The sequence below is a fragment of the Manis javanica genome, chromosome 6 (genome assembly GCF_040802235.1).
Source record: "Manis javanica isolate MJ-LG chromosome 6, MJ_LKY, whole genome shotgun sequence".
Classification (NCBI taxonomy): domain Eukaryota; kingdom Metazoa; phylum Chordata; class Mammalia; order Pholidota; family Manidae; genus Manis; species Manis javanica.
In genome coordinates this window covers 91,689,579-91,704,823 of record NC_133161.1, presented here as the reverse complement: position 1 = coordinate 91,704,823, position 15,245 = coordinate 91,689,579, and the positions used below count along the sequence as shown (strand labels likewise).

The 15,245-nt window shown below is 39.8% G+C and overlaps 1 protein-coding gene across 19 annotated transcripts in view; it reads left to right on the top strand.

Annotated features, from left to right (window-relative positions):
• NRCAM (neuronal cell adhesion molecule) overlaps positions 1 to 15,245 on the top strand; it is a 273,084-nt gene that overhangs the window by 243,601 nt on the left and 14,238 nt on the right. For 9 of the 19 annotated variants that reach the window (XM_073239045.1, XM_073239061.1, XM_073239051.1 and 6 more), the window contains 8 exons: positions 1,231 to 1,428; positions 1,526 to 1,596; positions 2,655 to 2,880; positions 3,242 to 3,357; positions 4,722 to 4,926; positions 7,163 to 7,285; positions 7,859 to 8,035; positions 9,070 to 9,105. In XM_073239045.1, the coding sequence (XP_073095146.1) occupies positions 1,231 to 1,428; positions 1,526 to 1,596; positions 2,655 to 2,880; positions 3,242 to 3,357; positions 4,722 to 4,926; positions 7,163 to 7,285; positions 7,859 to 8,035; positions 9,070 to 9,105 (1,152 nt within the window). Of the gene's footprint in view, positions 1 to 1,230; positions 1,429 to 1,525; positions 1,597 to 2,654; positions 2,881 to 3,241; positions 3,358 to 4,721; positions 4,927 to 7,162; positions 7,286 to 7,858; positions 8,045 to 9,069; positions 9,106 to 15,245 lie in introns of all 19 variants that reach the window. The other 10 variants (XM_073239056.1, XM_073239054.1, XM_073239060.1 and 7 more) reach the window with 2 other exon arrangements.

Genomic DNA, 15,245 nt, shown 5'->3' with positions numbered 1-15,245 from the left:
GTCATCAGTTTAGGAGGCTGGAGATCACCAGAAAACTAACATAAACTGAAAGAACTCAAAGTACTCAGCTGCGGAGCACTGCAACACACAATATTTTGAGGCTCATCTTTGCATCTTTAATTCATATCAGGGTACGTGGTAGGGAATCAATGAATTTCTCAATACCTATTTTTTACAAGAGTAAAACATGTACTCCCACAAAACTTTAGCAGATGCAAGAAGGAAGGCACTGAAAGGTACATCTTCCTCCTTCCTGTTTCCCAGTTCCTCTGGTGGCACCCGTGTTATCAGAATACACCTATGTATCCTCCAAGAGGTAACACATGTAAATTCAAGCATATACATATGGGCATATGTCATAGGAAATCTTTTTACTTTTACACAAATGTGGTATCCAGCACACACTGTTCTATATCCTACTTGATTTCACCTAACCATGTATTTTAGAAATCATTTCAGTGCATATGGAGTGGTCCTATTCATTTATTACAGCTGAAGAATATTCCAGTGTGCACATACCCGCATTTATTTCATCAGTGTCCTACTGATGAACACTGAGGTTATTTGCAGTTAGCTTGTTTTGGTTGCAAACAGTGCTGCAATGTGGATTCTGTTTCATATGTCTCTGAGCATATGTATGAGCACATGTATTCAAAACAAGTTGCTTGAAGTACAGTTTCTCAGTGAAAGGGTGTCTGAGTTAAATAAACATCATTACATGTTCTATGGTGTCCTCCACAGAAGATGAAACAATTTACACTTCCTGCAAGTGCTTGTTTCCCTGCAGCACAGTTAACAAAGTATGTTAAATTTTTTATTGTTGCCAATCTGTTTTTAATGGAAAATGGATGTCTCACTGGATTAATTTAACCTCTCCTGTTATAAAAAAAAAAAGCCATCTTTTCATATATGTAAACTTTCCTAGGGATATGTGGATCACTTCTAAACAGTTTTAAGTAACCAAACTCAGCATGCTGGAGACAGAATACCAAATATTATGGGGTGTGCTGAAGCATTGAGGATGAGATGATAGAACTCTGAAATCAACATATTCTAATGGAATTCTTCTTGAAAGTAAAATAAGCCATGTCTGGCTCCTCTTGTATATGAATTATTCTTGTACATGAATTATTTCATTATCCTATTAGTTACCCTAGCCACCTGCTTCTTGGGCGACTGAATTTGAATTCACTATCTTGGGTTTGTTGTGTATGTGTGTGTTGTGGCCAGAATTCATCATTGAATATGAAGACACAATGCATGAGGCAGGGCTGTGGCACCACCAAACTGAAGTTTCTGGAACACAGACCACCGCCCAGCTGAAGCTGTCGCCTTACGTGAACTATTCCTTCAGAGTGATGGCAGTCAACAGCCTGGGGAGGAGTAGGCCCAGCAAGGCCTCTGAACAGTATTTGACTAAAGCCGCAGGTAAAGTGGGTCTTCTGTGATATGAAATAAAATACAATAGTGTTCCATTGTTTGAAAAAGACCAAAACTTATATATATGTGTCTGTTTAACTTCTAGAACCGGATAAAAATCCTACAGCTGTGGAAGGACTAGGATCAGAGCCTGATAATTTGGTGATTACGTGGAAGGTGAGCTATGTATGAAGGCTTCAACTTTTCTCCATATATTTTAGAGGGGGAAAAAGTCTTTTTAAAATAATATCTATATTAAAGTCCCATTTTACCAGTTTTGGGGGAAAAACATATATTTTTTAATAAATATATTTATGGGGAGAAATATGTATTTTATATGTATTATTATGTAAGATGTGGTATTATATAGTAGTTAAAAGTGTGGTTGGTCCTTCGAGTGAAAACAAATGGGTGCAATTCCCAACTTTGCCATTTACTAACTGGGTAACTTTAAGCCAGTTGTTTTATATCTCCATTATGTAACTGTATGATAGGAATAATAATAGCATCATTCATAAGATTAAGGCTTTAATACACATAAGGCATCCAGCACAGTGCCTAGTACTTATATGTGCTCAATAATTGCTAGCTAGCATTATCATCATCATAGAGAACCATTTAGAAGACATGTGCCAAGTTATTCCCAGGAGTCAGCTTCTTTTTTGGCTTACCTGTATTTTTCTGGAGTTGGAAGATTAACATATATTTACTTATGTAATTTAAAAGCTTCTTTTAGATGGATTCATACATGTATATTTATATGCATACATATTTATACCTACTCATGTACATACATACATGTACCAACAGGATAGAATGACAACCAGCCTTTTTTTTTTGGTAAAGAAAGAAGCAGTTCACAAGTTTCAGTGTCTAAGTAAAATAGATCGACAGATCTATATAATCAGATCAACAGGAATATGTAAAGGAAACTAGGTAACTGAAATGTTTCAATTCACCAGCCCTTGACTGTGGAGCCAGAGTTTGCAAGGCTTATGTGGTATTTATTTCAAGATAGAAATGAATAACCTTTGCAGTGTTGATTGTAAACAAACTTTGAATCTCATCACAAATGAACAAAAGATAAAAGGTCCCTGGAGGAAATTGTGAATAGCTTATATTTTAGTGTTTCAATGCTCACTTTCTCTAAGTCTGGGAATTAAATTTTGCTATTCCAGTAAAAGGTTGTGCAGTGTATCTGTTTATAAGCTCAAATTATTTGGCTTTTCTCATAGCCCTTGAATGGTTTCGAGTCGAATGGGCCAGGCCTTCAGTACAAAGTCAGCTGGCGCCAGCAAGATGGCGATGATGAATGGACCTCAGTGGTCGTGGCAAATGTATCCAAATACATTGTCTCGGGCACGCCGACCTTTGCTCCATACCTGGTGAAAGTTCAGGCCCTCAATGACGTGGGCTTTGCTCCAGAGCCAGCTGCAGTCATGGGCCATTCTGGAGAAGACCGTAAGTGTCTGCAGCTATTTCTTTTACACTTTTCCCTTGCAAAAAGGACTTGCCAAGGTGTAAATCAAAGCCATTTCCAAAGGTGCTTAGATTGGGAGGAAGGGAGGCAGTAATTATTTTGCTCAACATTTCTTAATTTAAACTGCCTGCTCTGTAAAAAGTAGGCAGAATATTAAAGGTTATTACTTTTTAAAAAGATATGTTATAGTCTCACAAAGTCAAATAAACAGAATCGGCTCTCGATCCTTGATAATCCATAGCATGGGACTGGGTCATGCTTCAGGCTAAAATTATCAGCGACAGTTTTGCATGAAGTTCAAAATAACATTGATACTTTACCCCCTTCCCTGTCATTCTGCAGTCCCAATGGTGGCTCCCGGGAACGTGCTTGTGAATGTGGTGAACAGTACCTTAGCCGAGGTGCGCTGGGAGCCAGTACCTCCGAAAAGTATCCGAGGACACCTGCAAGGCTATCGGGCAAGTGAAGGGAGATTCTCACACTCTTTCCTTAGGAAGAGGCCAGCAGCCAACGCCCAATGCACTTCTCTTCTCCAGAGGAGGAGGCCTTGAGAGTTCATCCAGTTTACCACTCAGGCAGGCTGCATCTAAGGAGCCCCAGTTAGAACTGATTCAAAATCGCTCTGCATCCAAAGTGAGAAAAAAAATGTTTTCTCAGTTTTTCCCACAGATGACCAAGCATTCCACCAACTGCACAATCAACATATGCACACACTGGGGAAAACTAATGTTTAAAAAACTAGACTATAGCAAAATGCACCTAGCTTGAAAGTAATACTGACCGTATGTGGCAAACCCACAGAATTATTCTGCAAATAATGTACTTTTTTTAATAACTCAGATTATATTTCACAACAATATATTCCCAACCAGGTCAGTCTCATGAATATCAATTACCTTTGTTCTTGGGAAGCACAGAAAGACTGATTCATGGAGATTTTTGATCCATCAGTGGTCAAGGAACTTTTTTGCACCTACTTTGATTTGGCAACCCTGACCCCTAGAGATCACTTTTTGTAATGCATCACGTTCAATTCTGGATTGTTTTTCTCTGATATTGCCCAACTATATTTCTATGTTGACTTTTCTTAAAATTGCCTTTAAACTCCTAAGAAGGATTGTAGGGGACTTAATAAACAAAAATTCTGGATTTTTAAACTAAAGTTAATCAATAATTTGCTTATTGATTGCTACAAAACCTATTGGCTTACAATTTAATACAGACAAAACTCAGTGTTTTTCATTAAATGATGCAGTTTGGCTTAGTGAGAAAGCCTAGACTGAAAGTGGAGCATCCATGGTGGCTCTTGATTGCCCTGTCACTTTGGGCAAGTCACTGGGCAGACCAGGGACTCACCTGTAGGAGGAATAATAATAAAAACTCACTGTGCTTTTTAGGATTAAGCTAAATGGTATATTGTACCTGAAGTTGTGTTAACTCTGGAAAAAATATGTAAATGTTGGACAATAATTTTGATTTTTTGAATATTTTATACAAATAAGGCACTTACTCATTCTATTGCCTTCCATTCCCTTATGTTAAGAGAATATCATATAGGTATGATGCTGTTTCATTTATTTCATGTGTATTCCTCCAAAATAGTATAGCCCAGCTTCATCATATATTTTTAATTTAATTTCCCTCATTGTCTGTGGGCTTCTATTCTCTTGCCTCAGAATCAATATCCATTTTGCCAACAATCTTCTAAAATGTGCCAAGGGAATTTTCTGGAAAAAAAAAAACATAAAACTTTAATTTTGTGAGCATGAGGAATCTTGTTTGCTCCCTTCTGTGTTCCTGACTTTTGTTCTTGCTGTTTCAGATTTACTACTGGAAGGCACAGAGTTCATCAAAAAGAAACAGGCGCCACATTGAGAAAAAGATTCTCACTTTCCAGGGCAGCAAGACTCATGGCATGTTGCCGGGGCTGGAGCCCTTCAGCCACTACACAGTGAACGTGCGAGTGGTCAATGGGAAAGGCGAGGGTCCAGCCAGCCCCGACAGAGTCTTTAATACTCCCGAAGGAGGTATGGGGTGGACGCGTCTCTGAGATCCTAGGAACACATGGCACATCTGGAGAGGCTTTGCATGACAGAAGGACCCCCAGATAAAGTACATTCTGGAAGCCAAATGCAATTTCCCCATAGATGAACACAGCTGGCAAAATGCCAGCTCATATGTGGCTTTGAGGATATGTGGAAGCCTTCAGAACCCAAATGCTGCCCTAAAACCCCCATCTCAACTTAAAATTTTTCTCCACACCTAGTTACACTTCAGAAACCTTGCCCATTTGATGTTTATTTGGGTCATTAACTTTCTGATATAAGGCAAGTTATAAAATTTCTCTAAGCTTCAGTTACTTCATCTGAGAAGTATGAGCACTGATGTGATAACCTAAAAAAACACCTGGCAAGGAAAATAATTCTGTATATCCTAGTGCACCTTCACAGTTTATGCCAAAATTGAGCTGAGTTAGGAGGTTGCAAATCTTGCAAAGTGGGTTGGGAAGAGAAGGGGAAAGTCATTTCAAGGATGTACCACTGGCACAGGGATGTGGAAGCCTACTGGATGGAGAAGAAAGGGCTTCTGGAGAACAAAACATAGGGATTTGAAAAGGCACCAAAATGGGCTTTATGATTTTTAATTTTGCCTCAAGCCAATATTAAAAATGAGCCAGACAACTTCTGTGGATTCCTTAGGTCTTTTAGATCAAACACTTCACAGGTAAACAGTGCCCTGGCTCCTGTTGGAAGAGCTCATGTTGGCTGCTGCCCAACAGCCCCTGAGGGCCATCCTGTGTCCCAGCTCCCATTTCATTATACTTGCTTGTCCTCAGTCTCATTGCACCTTAGAGGTCAATGGCACCTGTCACTCAAGGCTTGCACTAGTGAGACCCTGAACCAGTCCTGTAGATGGTTCTGGGGAAGGTGTCACACAAGATATGACCAGGGGATTAAAGCAGAAAAAAAGAATAGTCGTAAGTCCAAAGACACAAAGGGATGAAACAGCAAAGCCCCCTCAGGGAGCTGCAGGTCTCAGAGCCAGGAATGGTGAGAAGAGAGGAAGGTCAGCTAGGGGGACCCGCAGCCTGCACGGTCTTAAGTGCTGTGGATATCAACCTGTAAGCCAGAGGCTCTTAACCTGGGGACTGTACTCTCTCAGAGGGGTCAGTGAATGAGTTTAAGTTGCTCAATGAACCCCCCTGATATTGTGTGTAAAATGTGTCTATTTTCCTGGGAGAGCTTATGGCTGTCATCAGATTCTCAAAGGGGTGGCTTGGGGAAGCCTACAACCATGTACCAGGACTGGCCTAGGCCCAGGCAAAGACCATTCAGGCCCTGAAGTAGGGGTGGGGCAGAGAGCAGAGGAGGGACTGGATATGGCTGAGATGAATGTGGGGCAACTGACAGGATTTAGTGTCCCAGGAGATGGTGGAAATGAGGCAGAGGGAGAAATTCATTTTGGCTCCCTGGCATCTGGCTAGAGGGACAGGAGGGACAGTAGTGCCATGAATGTGCCTAGGGAGTATGGGAGGTTGGGGAGAGGAGGGAACCACTGTGAGGAGAGCTGCCACCATCCATCGTTCTCATGAGCAAGTGAATAAAGGAAGACAAGGCATGCTTCCTCTGGCCATTTGCCATCTTCTGCCACCGAGAACCTGATGCCCCGCAGGCCTGCCGCAGAGCCAGGGGTTTGCTAGCAGCGGGATTCTGTCCATCACCTTGAGATTCTGGGCGTCTGTCAGCATTCTGGATGAAGCCACTCTGCGCCTGGCAGACTGGCTCATGCCCACAGCCAGCAGGCCAGGTGTTCTGACTGGGGAGACACATGGTTTGTTGGGGAAAACAATCTTTAATAACCTGAGGGGGCACAGCTGCTTCTTCTGGAAGGTCTGGTTAGAATAGTTTCACTCAGTCACTAGTTCACTCTTGTGAAGACACCGTTCATAAATCAAGTGAGTACTTTCTTGGCCTTTTTCTTTTTAAACGTTGGCTCGGGTCCGTATAAAGGCAAAGTCTTTATATATTTTTGAGGGGATGGTCTTAATGAATCTAAGTGGAAATGGAGAGAAAAAAAGAAGGGCACTTGCTAATCAGGTTCCCGTCACAGGTTTCTGTTCATGTATTTTCTGTTGAATCAGGGACAAGAATGAATTACAGAGAACAAAAACCTTGCTGAATTCTGTGAACATGGTGAAATGTGTCATTTCATACATTTCAAAATATTCAAGATTCTTTTCATTGACTCTGTTCTTATTAAAAGTCCCCAGTGCTCCATCCTCTTTGAAGATTATTAATCCGACACTGGACTCGCTCACTTTGGAATGGGATCCACCAAGCCACCCAAACGGCATTTTGACGGAGTACACCTTAAAATATCAGCCAAGTGAGTTATTGGGAGAAGGAAAGGGGAAATACGGTTTTAAAAGGAAAAAAATGGTAACTATTATCTTAGAATACATACTAGTCATTTGTTTGTAGCAGCAGGAAGTGTTGTATCAGAAGGAACTACAAATCTGTCTTTTTAAAGACATATATGCTATAGAAAGTTAGGTAATCTGCAAAACATTACAGATCTGTGAACATGGGGCTTAGGGTTCTATCAGTGATCAGATAGGCATTATCTGCAAGTAGATAATGGTAAGAGAGTTCCTTTGGCACAAAGCCTCTGAAAAAGAGTTCTGGGATTATGCCTCTGCCTGCAACAACAGAGACAAAAATGCTGTTGTGATACAACTATAAAATTCCCCTAGTCTACAGGCCAATTGAGGATATCCTTCCCCTTGTTATGCCATATTATAGGAGCTGTAAAAGGTTATCACTTATGTTGGGCCAGAGTGAGTGCGGATTACAAAAGTCAGTGTATTTCCAAGTCTAGGTCTTTGGTTGACATATTGATTTATCATAGCATTCTTCTAGCAGCTAATGGGGAATGAACTTCTTTATTTCTTGTTGACAGTTAACAACACACATGAATTAGGCCCTCTGGTAGATTTGAAAATTCCTGCCAACAAGACAAGGTGGACTCTAAAAAATTTAAACTTCAGCACCCGGTATAAGTTTTATTTCTATGCACAAACAGCAGCAGGACCAGGAAGCCAAATAACAGAGGAAGCAGTAACCACTGTGGATGAAGGTAAGACGGGTATGTAGAAAATCCATCTAAGCATCGTAAGACAAAAATCTGCAACCAAAGTTTATGCTTCTCTTCCCCTCTTAACAATGAGTATTCATTCATCTTACCCAACTAATACAAACATTTGTAAAATCCATTTTGATATGTATATATAATCAATTATTTTAATTCATATTAGAATAGCTATTTGATATTTGTTTTCAAAATCCATATGAAATTGTAAACTTATAATAAAATATTGAGGTGAGGGTAGGAAAGTATAACATTCTGCCACACTTGAAGTCAAAGTTCAAGGCAATGGCTTTTCCTGTCTATAACTTTCATGTATATACACAGACACAGACACATACATTTAATACACATATATGTGCCTGCACTGGCATACACATCTATCTGCAAATAAATAAATGTAATTCTAGTTCTGGTTTTGATGCACTGGAAAATAATTTGCTAGTCCACACACGAATTTAGGTTTTCTAGCAAGGAATACAGAACAGTTATTAAATAGTGCCTTTATTTTGTGTTTGAGCATGGGACTTTGTATTTTGGTATGCCATCTGGTACAGAGAAAGCAAAATAGCCCTATTTAAGTATCTAGAAAAGGAATTAACACTTCTTTTCATACCTTTAAAACTCACTTTGAAAAAAGTTAGATTCAATGAAAATGATCAAAAATATTATAAAAGGTTTTCTGGTTTTGCATGTCTCTAAACTGTATAATTGCTTAAGGATTATTTCATTATCTTGCATAGCATAAGAAATTGACATTTCCGCCTAAAAATTGGTTTAAAATGCCCTAAGCCTTCATATAAAATAGGCAACTGTGAATAATGCACCTTAAGTAATGTGTGCATTTGATTACTGGGTAAGTTTGGGGACACCAACTTATCTTTGTCCCCTGTACCTAATGTGGTACTCTTCATTCTCCTTGCATGCTTTGGCATTTTAATAAGTGTTTTTGTATCGCTTTACATGCTCATGGGTGTGTTACATCTAACTATATAGTGTCCTATTTCTGTTTCCCTTCATTAAAGCTGGTATTCTTCCACCTGATGTAGGTGCAGGCAAAGGTAAAATAATTCATCTGCATGACTTTATACATGTGTGAAATTTGCAATGTTAAACATGGGGAAGTGCAGCATGGGTTAAAGAGAAAATAAAATAAGCTTTAAAGCACCAAAATAAAGAGAAGATCTTGGAAGATCTTGGCTTTAAAATTAATGTCTAGTCTTTCATATAAGTAGAAAGCCACACATTGATTTCTCCTAAAACTTTTTCTCAAGACATCCCTGGCACAAATCCTAATCATAGCTTTTAATGACATGACTGTCACTCGGTCCCACAGGACCACAACCGTGGATTTGTCACAGATCCTCTCTATGGCCATGCCACATAGTAAAGGTTCGGAAACGTTAGTCCTGTGATGAAAATAGCCTGTGAGAAATCGGATCAGCCAAGCTTTCCACTCTAATCCAATCAGCTGTTCTCCTCAAGACGCAGTGCACACCCTGCTGGCATTACCCTACACTCTCCGCTTGGAACTTCAGCTCAGCAGTACCCTCTAATTGGCCTGAGAGTCAGTCTCCCCGCCAAAATCCCCTCCGAGCAAGTCTTCCAGTCAGCCTGCATGCTCTACTCAGTCGTGTTACTCCATCCTGTCCTCACCAAACCGCTCAAGTCCCCCCAACCCAGGTAATAGCCAACGATTGCTGTGGATTACTTTTGTTTTCCTCCATTTCTCACAGCTCTCCGGGTGAGATAGATTGGTGGGGGCCGTGGTGCTTGAGTAAGTTGTCACATGTCTCCCACCTGAGGCGATCCCAAAGACAGCCACCCCCATCTTTGACCCGCAGCTGCGGGTCGATCTGTTGGCTTGTTAGACGGCAGCAGGACCGCTGCCAGAGGACCCCCTGTTCTCCCGTGGGGTGCCCCCTGTCAGGGCTTCTCTTGGACTTCAGCAGACTAATTGAGCATACATAAGAAATGAAGTCAAGGAAAACCAAAAGAAATAAGTGCTTTGCCGTAAAGTATTCAAAATTTGTGAGCTTAGGCCTGATACATATCTTCTGTCTTCTTAGAACTCTGCTTATATTCAGAGTCATGGCAAATTATAAAATGTAGATCAGATAGATCTTGGAGGGATTGAATAAGAACTGTAGCCATTTTCAGTAATCTTAATGACACGATATATGTGTGTTTTAGACTCAAAAGAACAAAGTTATTAAAATTCAAAGTTTCCACAATCTTGTAGACAGATGGAAACCTTTCTTGTATATATCCAGGTCTTTACTGGGATAATTAGATGTCAGTTAAAAACCTCATTTGCTTTATAATAATTTGCTGCTATGTTCCCCTGGTAACCTTGGATTGAAGCATTCCAGAGAGGGCCTGGCCTCTTTCCCTCGGCAGCGGACACATCCCTGCAGCTCTGCCTAGAGTCATTGCGGAGTAATTGTGTGGCAGCTGGGCTCCTGTGGAGAGCATCTGAGTTTTCCATTGATTTGTCTTGTTAGAAGAGGACATACATTCCACGGGAAAAAACATCACCAGCTGATATTAAAGAATTAAAACTAACTAAAAGAAATCCTCCCATTAGGTTTTACGCTACATTTACTGCTACCAACTTGAATTGTGAATTACTTATGATTATAGAGACAAGGAAAAAATGGAGTGTCGGAAAATTCATGAAGCCCCTAATGTTGAAATCAGATGGATTTCAGATAAGAAGAGAAATAGTGCTTAAATTGTTTTGAAGCTAAATCAAACCTTATTTCCTATATTGTTTCTTCTAATAGTGTACAGTAATTAACACTGCTTGCAAAAAATGATGACATTTTAATAACGATAAGACTTTAAATTGCTCACGAATAATTGGTTATCTTGGGTTTCCCTTCCTTAAAAATATTTCTTTTTCAACCTAAGAATGAATTTATCTTCTCTGTTTTCCTTCTCCATGCAGTTTAGCTACATGTGGGAGGAGAGAAAAATAAAAGTTCTCCATGGTCCTTCTAAATTGTAATATTTTTATCTATCTTTTATACTTTAATTTAAAATGGCAGGAAAAAGAATAAATAAGAGCTGAATCCCTGAGAGAAAATGTGTTATGATATCCTCAGCTATAGAAGCATCAGCCTCTAGAGATTTTAATTCACTTCTGATCAAAGAGGGGAAAAGAGGTGCAGCTGAGTTTACATTTTTTAATTTTTTTTACAGATTTTAAGAGATGTTAAGCAAAGCCAAGCTTACAAATATATAATTACAAAAGATTATTTAAGCCCCAGAGCAGAAGCCAGGATGATTCATTCAGCTGCATTATGCCATATTAATGCTGTCCTTGCCTTAATTTGAGCATGGAGATACCCTGGAGACCTTCAGGCATCACTTACCATGATCTGTGTACTTGTTTGGTTGAAGCCCTCAATATCTGTGTAAGAATTATAGTCGTTTGGTTGTATTTGTTCAATTTCTGTGTCCCTTTAAATAGTTTTGGGGTCCAGGATTCTAGGAAATAGACCTGTGAAGGCATCTATAGAAATAGAGAATGGATTTGTGTTCATGGTCCTAGAGCTGCTGATGGATGGACATTCCTTCATCCACAGCATTTTACTCCTTTACCCTTTGGATCAGTCACCAAAAGACTTTTGTGTTTGACTAGTTGGAGTACAAGAATAAGGAGCAGCTAACTGGCAAGTCGGTAACTGAACCTGGATCTTGACCTAATTAGCAGCTGACTGTGGTCAGCCAGTTAGGACTGAGCAGAAGAGGTGAGAAGCTGGTGATGAATCCTCCCTATGGTCGGACCCTTACTTACAATTACACCAGAGTTGGTCCCACTGCTACCAGTTAGGTCAAGAAACAAGGAAAAGCTAAAGAACCAGTAAATAAAAGCCAGGTTTAAAGTTCACAGTTTTATTTGGCCTAAGACTCCAGTTGACCCTTGAACAACACAGGGGTTAGAGGCACTGACTCCCCACACAGGTGAAATCCATGTATAACTTTGACTCCCCCACAACTTAACTACTAATAGCCTACTGTTGATCAGAAACCTTACCAATGACATAAATGGTTGATTAACACATTTTGTAGGTTATGTATGTAAGCTAGAGAAAAGAAAATGTTTTTTCAAATTGTTGCAAATCTCAAAAAAAATTTCCAACGTATTTATTGAAAAAACTCCATATGTAAGTGGACCAATGCAGTTCAAACTCATGTTGTTCAGGGCCAGCTGGCATATAGAAGGTCCCATCAGTTCAACATTTCATGTCTATCTGGCAAGTTAAATGTGCCAGGCTTTTTTAAGGCACTGTGTATCAAGATGGTAAGACAGACCCTGCCTTTGATATGCTTAAAATATGGCAGGTAAGACCAACACATAAAAAAGATTGAAAATAGATGCTAACCTTGTAATTTGAATAAAATGTTATCTGAGCATAGAGGAGTGAGCCTGTTTTTGCCAAACAGGTTCAGGAAAAGCTTCCCAAAGAAAGTAGTATTAAACTGGGCCTTGAAAGGGAAGCAGAATTTTGGCCAATGAGTCAGGGCTTGGGGTGTGTAAGTTCTTGGTAGGGGAATAAGCCAAGGCATAGGGTTGAAAACCCTGGACGTTAGGGTTTTACCCAGAGATGTAGCTCAAGAGGTAGGTGAGGCCCCGTGTGAATGACCCTTAGCAGCAGGGAATGCCTCGCTAAGGAATCTGTGTTCACCTGTGGGCAGAGGCAAGTCCTCCACGACCTAAACAGATAAGTGACAGGGCCAGATATGTAGCTTAGGAGGCTAGAAATAGGTAACTGCATTAGTGGGAGGCTTACAGTAGGGAGAGAGAAGAGAGGCAGACTGCGGAAAAAGCCCACATAAGAAATGACACTAGCTGCCCCACTGTCATGTCATAGGTGACACTTGAGTATTTGTTCAATAAGGAAGTGGGTGAGTGCTGAGTAAAAACGAGGAGAGATCGAGTTCTCAATGTGAAAAGTGGCCAAATAGCATCACTTTAGAAAATCACCCTTTCTCTGGGTGTCTTTAAATTTGAGCTAAATGCTCTTCTCTTTTAAGTACTTCACGATGATCTGCCTTGAACATCTTCATCATTACACCAAGACTAAATTCCTCAGTTCCATGATTCCAAAAATGTTTTAAGAAAATCAATGTTTCATCTGGGTTCTTTGCCAGGAATGTTTTATCCCCATGTTCCTATTTATCATCTCTGTTGATTTGATCATATTCCTATCATTATCTATTCGTTTAAGAAAATCTCAAGACAATTGACATCAGTTAGGTGCACAGAAGGGCCCTACATAATTCAGTAATCAGTTTTGCTCTCAGCTATTTCCCACCCTGAGCGCACAGAGGCACACAACATACATGTGATGACGAACTGTATCTCAGAGGCCAAATGCATTATTTAATTACTGTAATATACAGATCTTCCTCAATTTATCATGAGGTCACATCTCCATAAAGTCATCATAAATTGAAAATATGTCAAAAATGCATTTAATACACCTAGCCTACCAAACATCACAGCTTGGCCTCACCTACCTTAAATGTGCTCAGAAGACTTCCACTAGCCAGAAGGTGGGCAAAATTATCAAACACAAAGCCTATTTTATAATAAAGTGTCAATATCTCATATGATTTATTGAATACTATGCTGAAAGTGAACAGCAGCATGGCTGTGCGGGTACAAAATAGTTGTAAGTGTATCGGTTGTTAACCCCCAGAAGCAAGTAGCTGACTGGGAGCTGTGCTCACTGTCCACCTGGCATCATGAAAGAGGACAGTCTGCATATGACCAACCCAGGAAAGGGCCCAAATACACAGTTCCAAGTATGGCTTCTATTAAATGTGCACCCTTTCACACCATCATAAGGTCAAAAAATCCTAAGTCGAACTATTGTTAAATCAGGGACCGTCTGTACTTCTGTTTCCGATCCTAAGAAAGGTCATTTCGTTAAATTTGTTTCAGTAGAGGCCTTTAGCTTCTAAATTATATAACATTATTTGGAATTTAGTTTTAGAGTCTAAGGAAACCCATTGACACTTCTGATTTACTATCATAGGATGCTTTCTCTGGAAAAATTAATTGATCATACCATTTTTTAACTACTCAAGTTAATGTATCTGCAAATATGTCATTTTTAGTTTAAGCTGTTGCAGTCAGGCTGATTGAATTGTCAGCCTTAGACGGCCAAATCTTCTAATGACTAGACGTCATCTTTACTGAGTCGCAGGCACATAGCTCCAGACAGCAGGCCTGTAGTCTCCATAATTTGGTGTTCTAAGAAGATGTTGAGTTTCCACTCTGATTTTTCTGAAGGTGATATGCAATGAACACTTAGCAGGTAAGGCTGCCTTGCTCTCTGGGATGTGTCAAGTGAAATAGGTTTTATTCCTTTTATTTCTTCTTTCTTAAGTTATTTGGCAATTCTTTTTCAGCTTCTCTTCCAGCGTACCCTAACCATCCAAAATACTCTTAAGTTCCTGGAGTAAAGCTCCTCAGCTGGGGTCCCAGGACTTCCCAGAGGCAGATTCTTAAAGAAGTTTGTGGCTCAAAGAAGGTCAAAAGCCACTACTGTAAGGATCATCCTTTTTTACCCCAAAACAAATTTTTTTAAGACCCACACTGAGATAATAAATAGAATTGAAAAGCAGCTGCCTCGCACTGGTTTTTATCTTGCAATTTCTGAGCTGCCGTGACCTTTGCCCCCAGCATTGTTCAGCCCTCTGGGCTGAGCATCAGTAGATGAAGACTCTGATCAGTTTCCTGAGACTGTGGCTAATGGACCACAGTTTACGTTGTTCGGGACTCACATAATAGAACCCATAGATTTTAATATTGTGCATCACTTCTGATTATTCATTTATTTCCCAATGAATATGGAATTCAACCATTCCTCTCCAAAAAAAAAATCATTTCCATAGTGAAAGTGAAGTATGAATGAACTCTAAATTTCAGCAGCAAATTCTAATTTTTAATTTTATCTGCACGGTCCCAGAGTACTTAAACTTATTTTGCATTTGTGTGTATGGTGCTGCAATTTGATTGCTTGATTTGTTTTTCTATTGTATATTTATTTCAAGCAGTAAATTCAGGGATCCCCAAACTTACAGCCACAGCTGCTGAGACCTATGTCAGTATCAGTTGGGAATATGAGGGATCAGAGCATGTGAACTTCAATGTTGAATATGGTGTAGCTGGCAGTAAGAAACA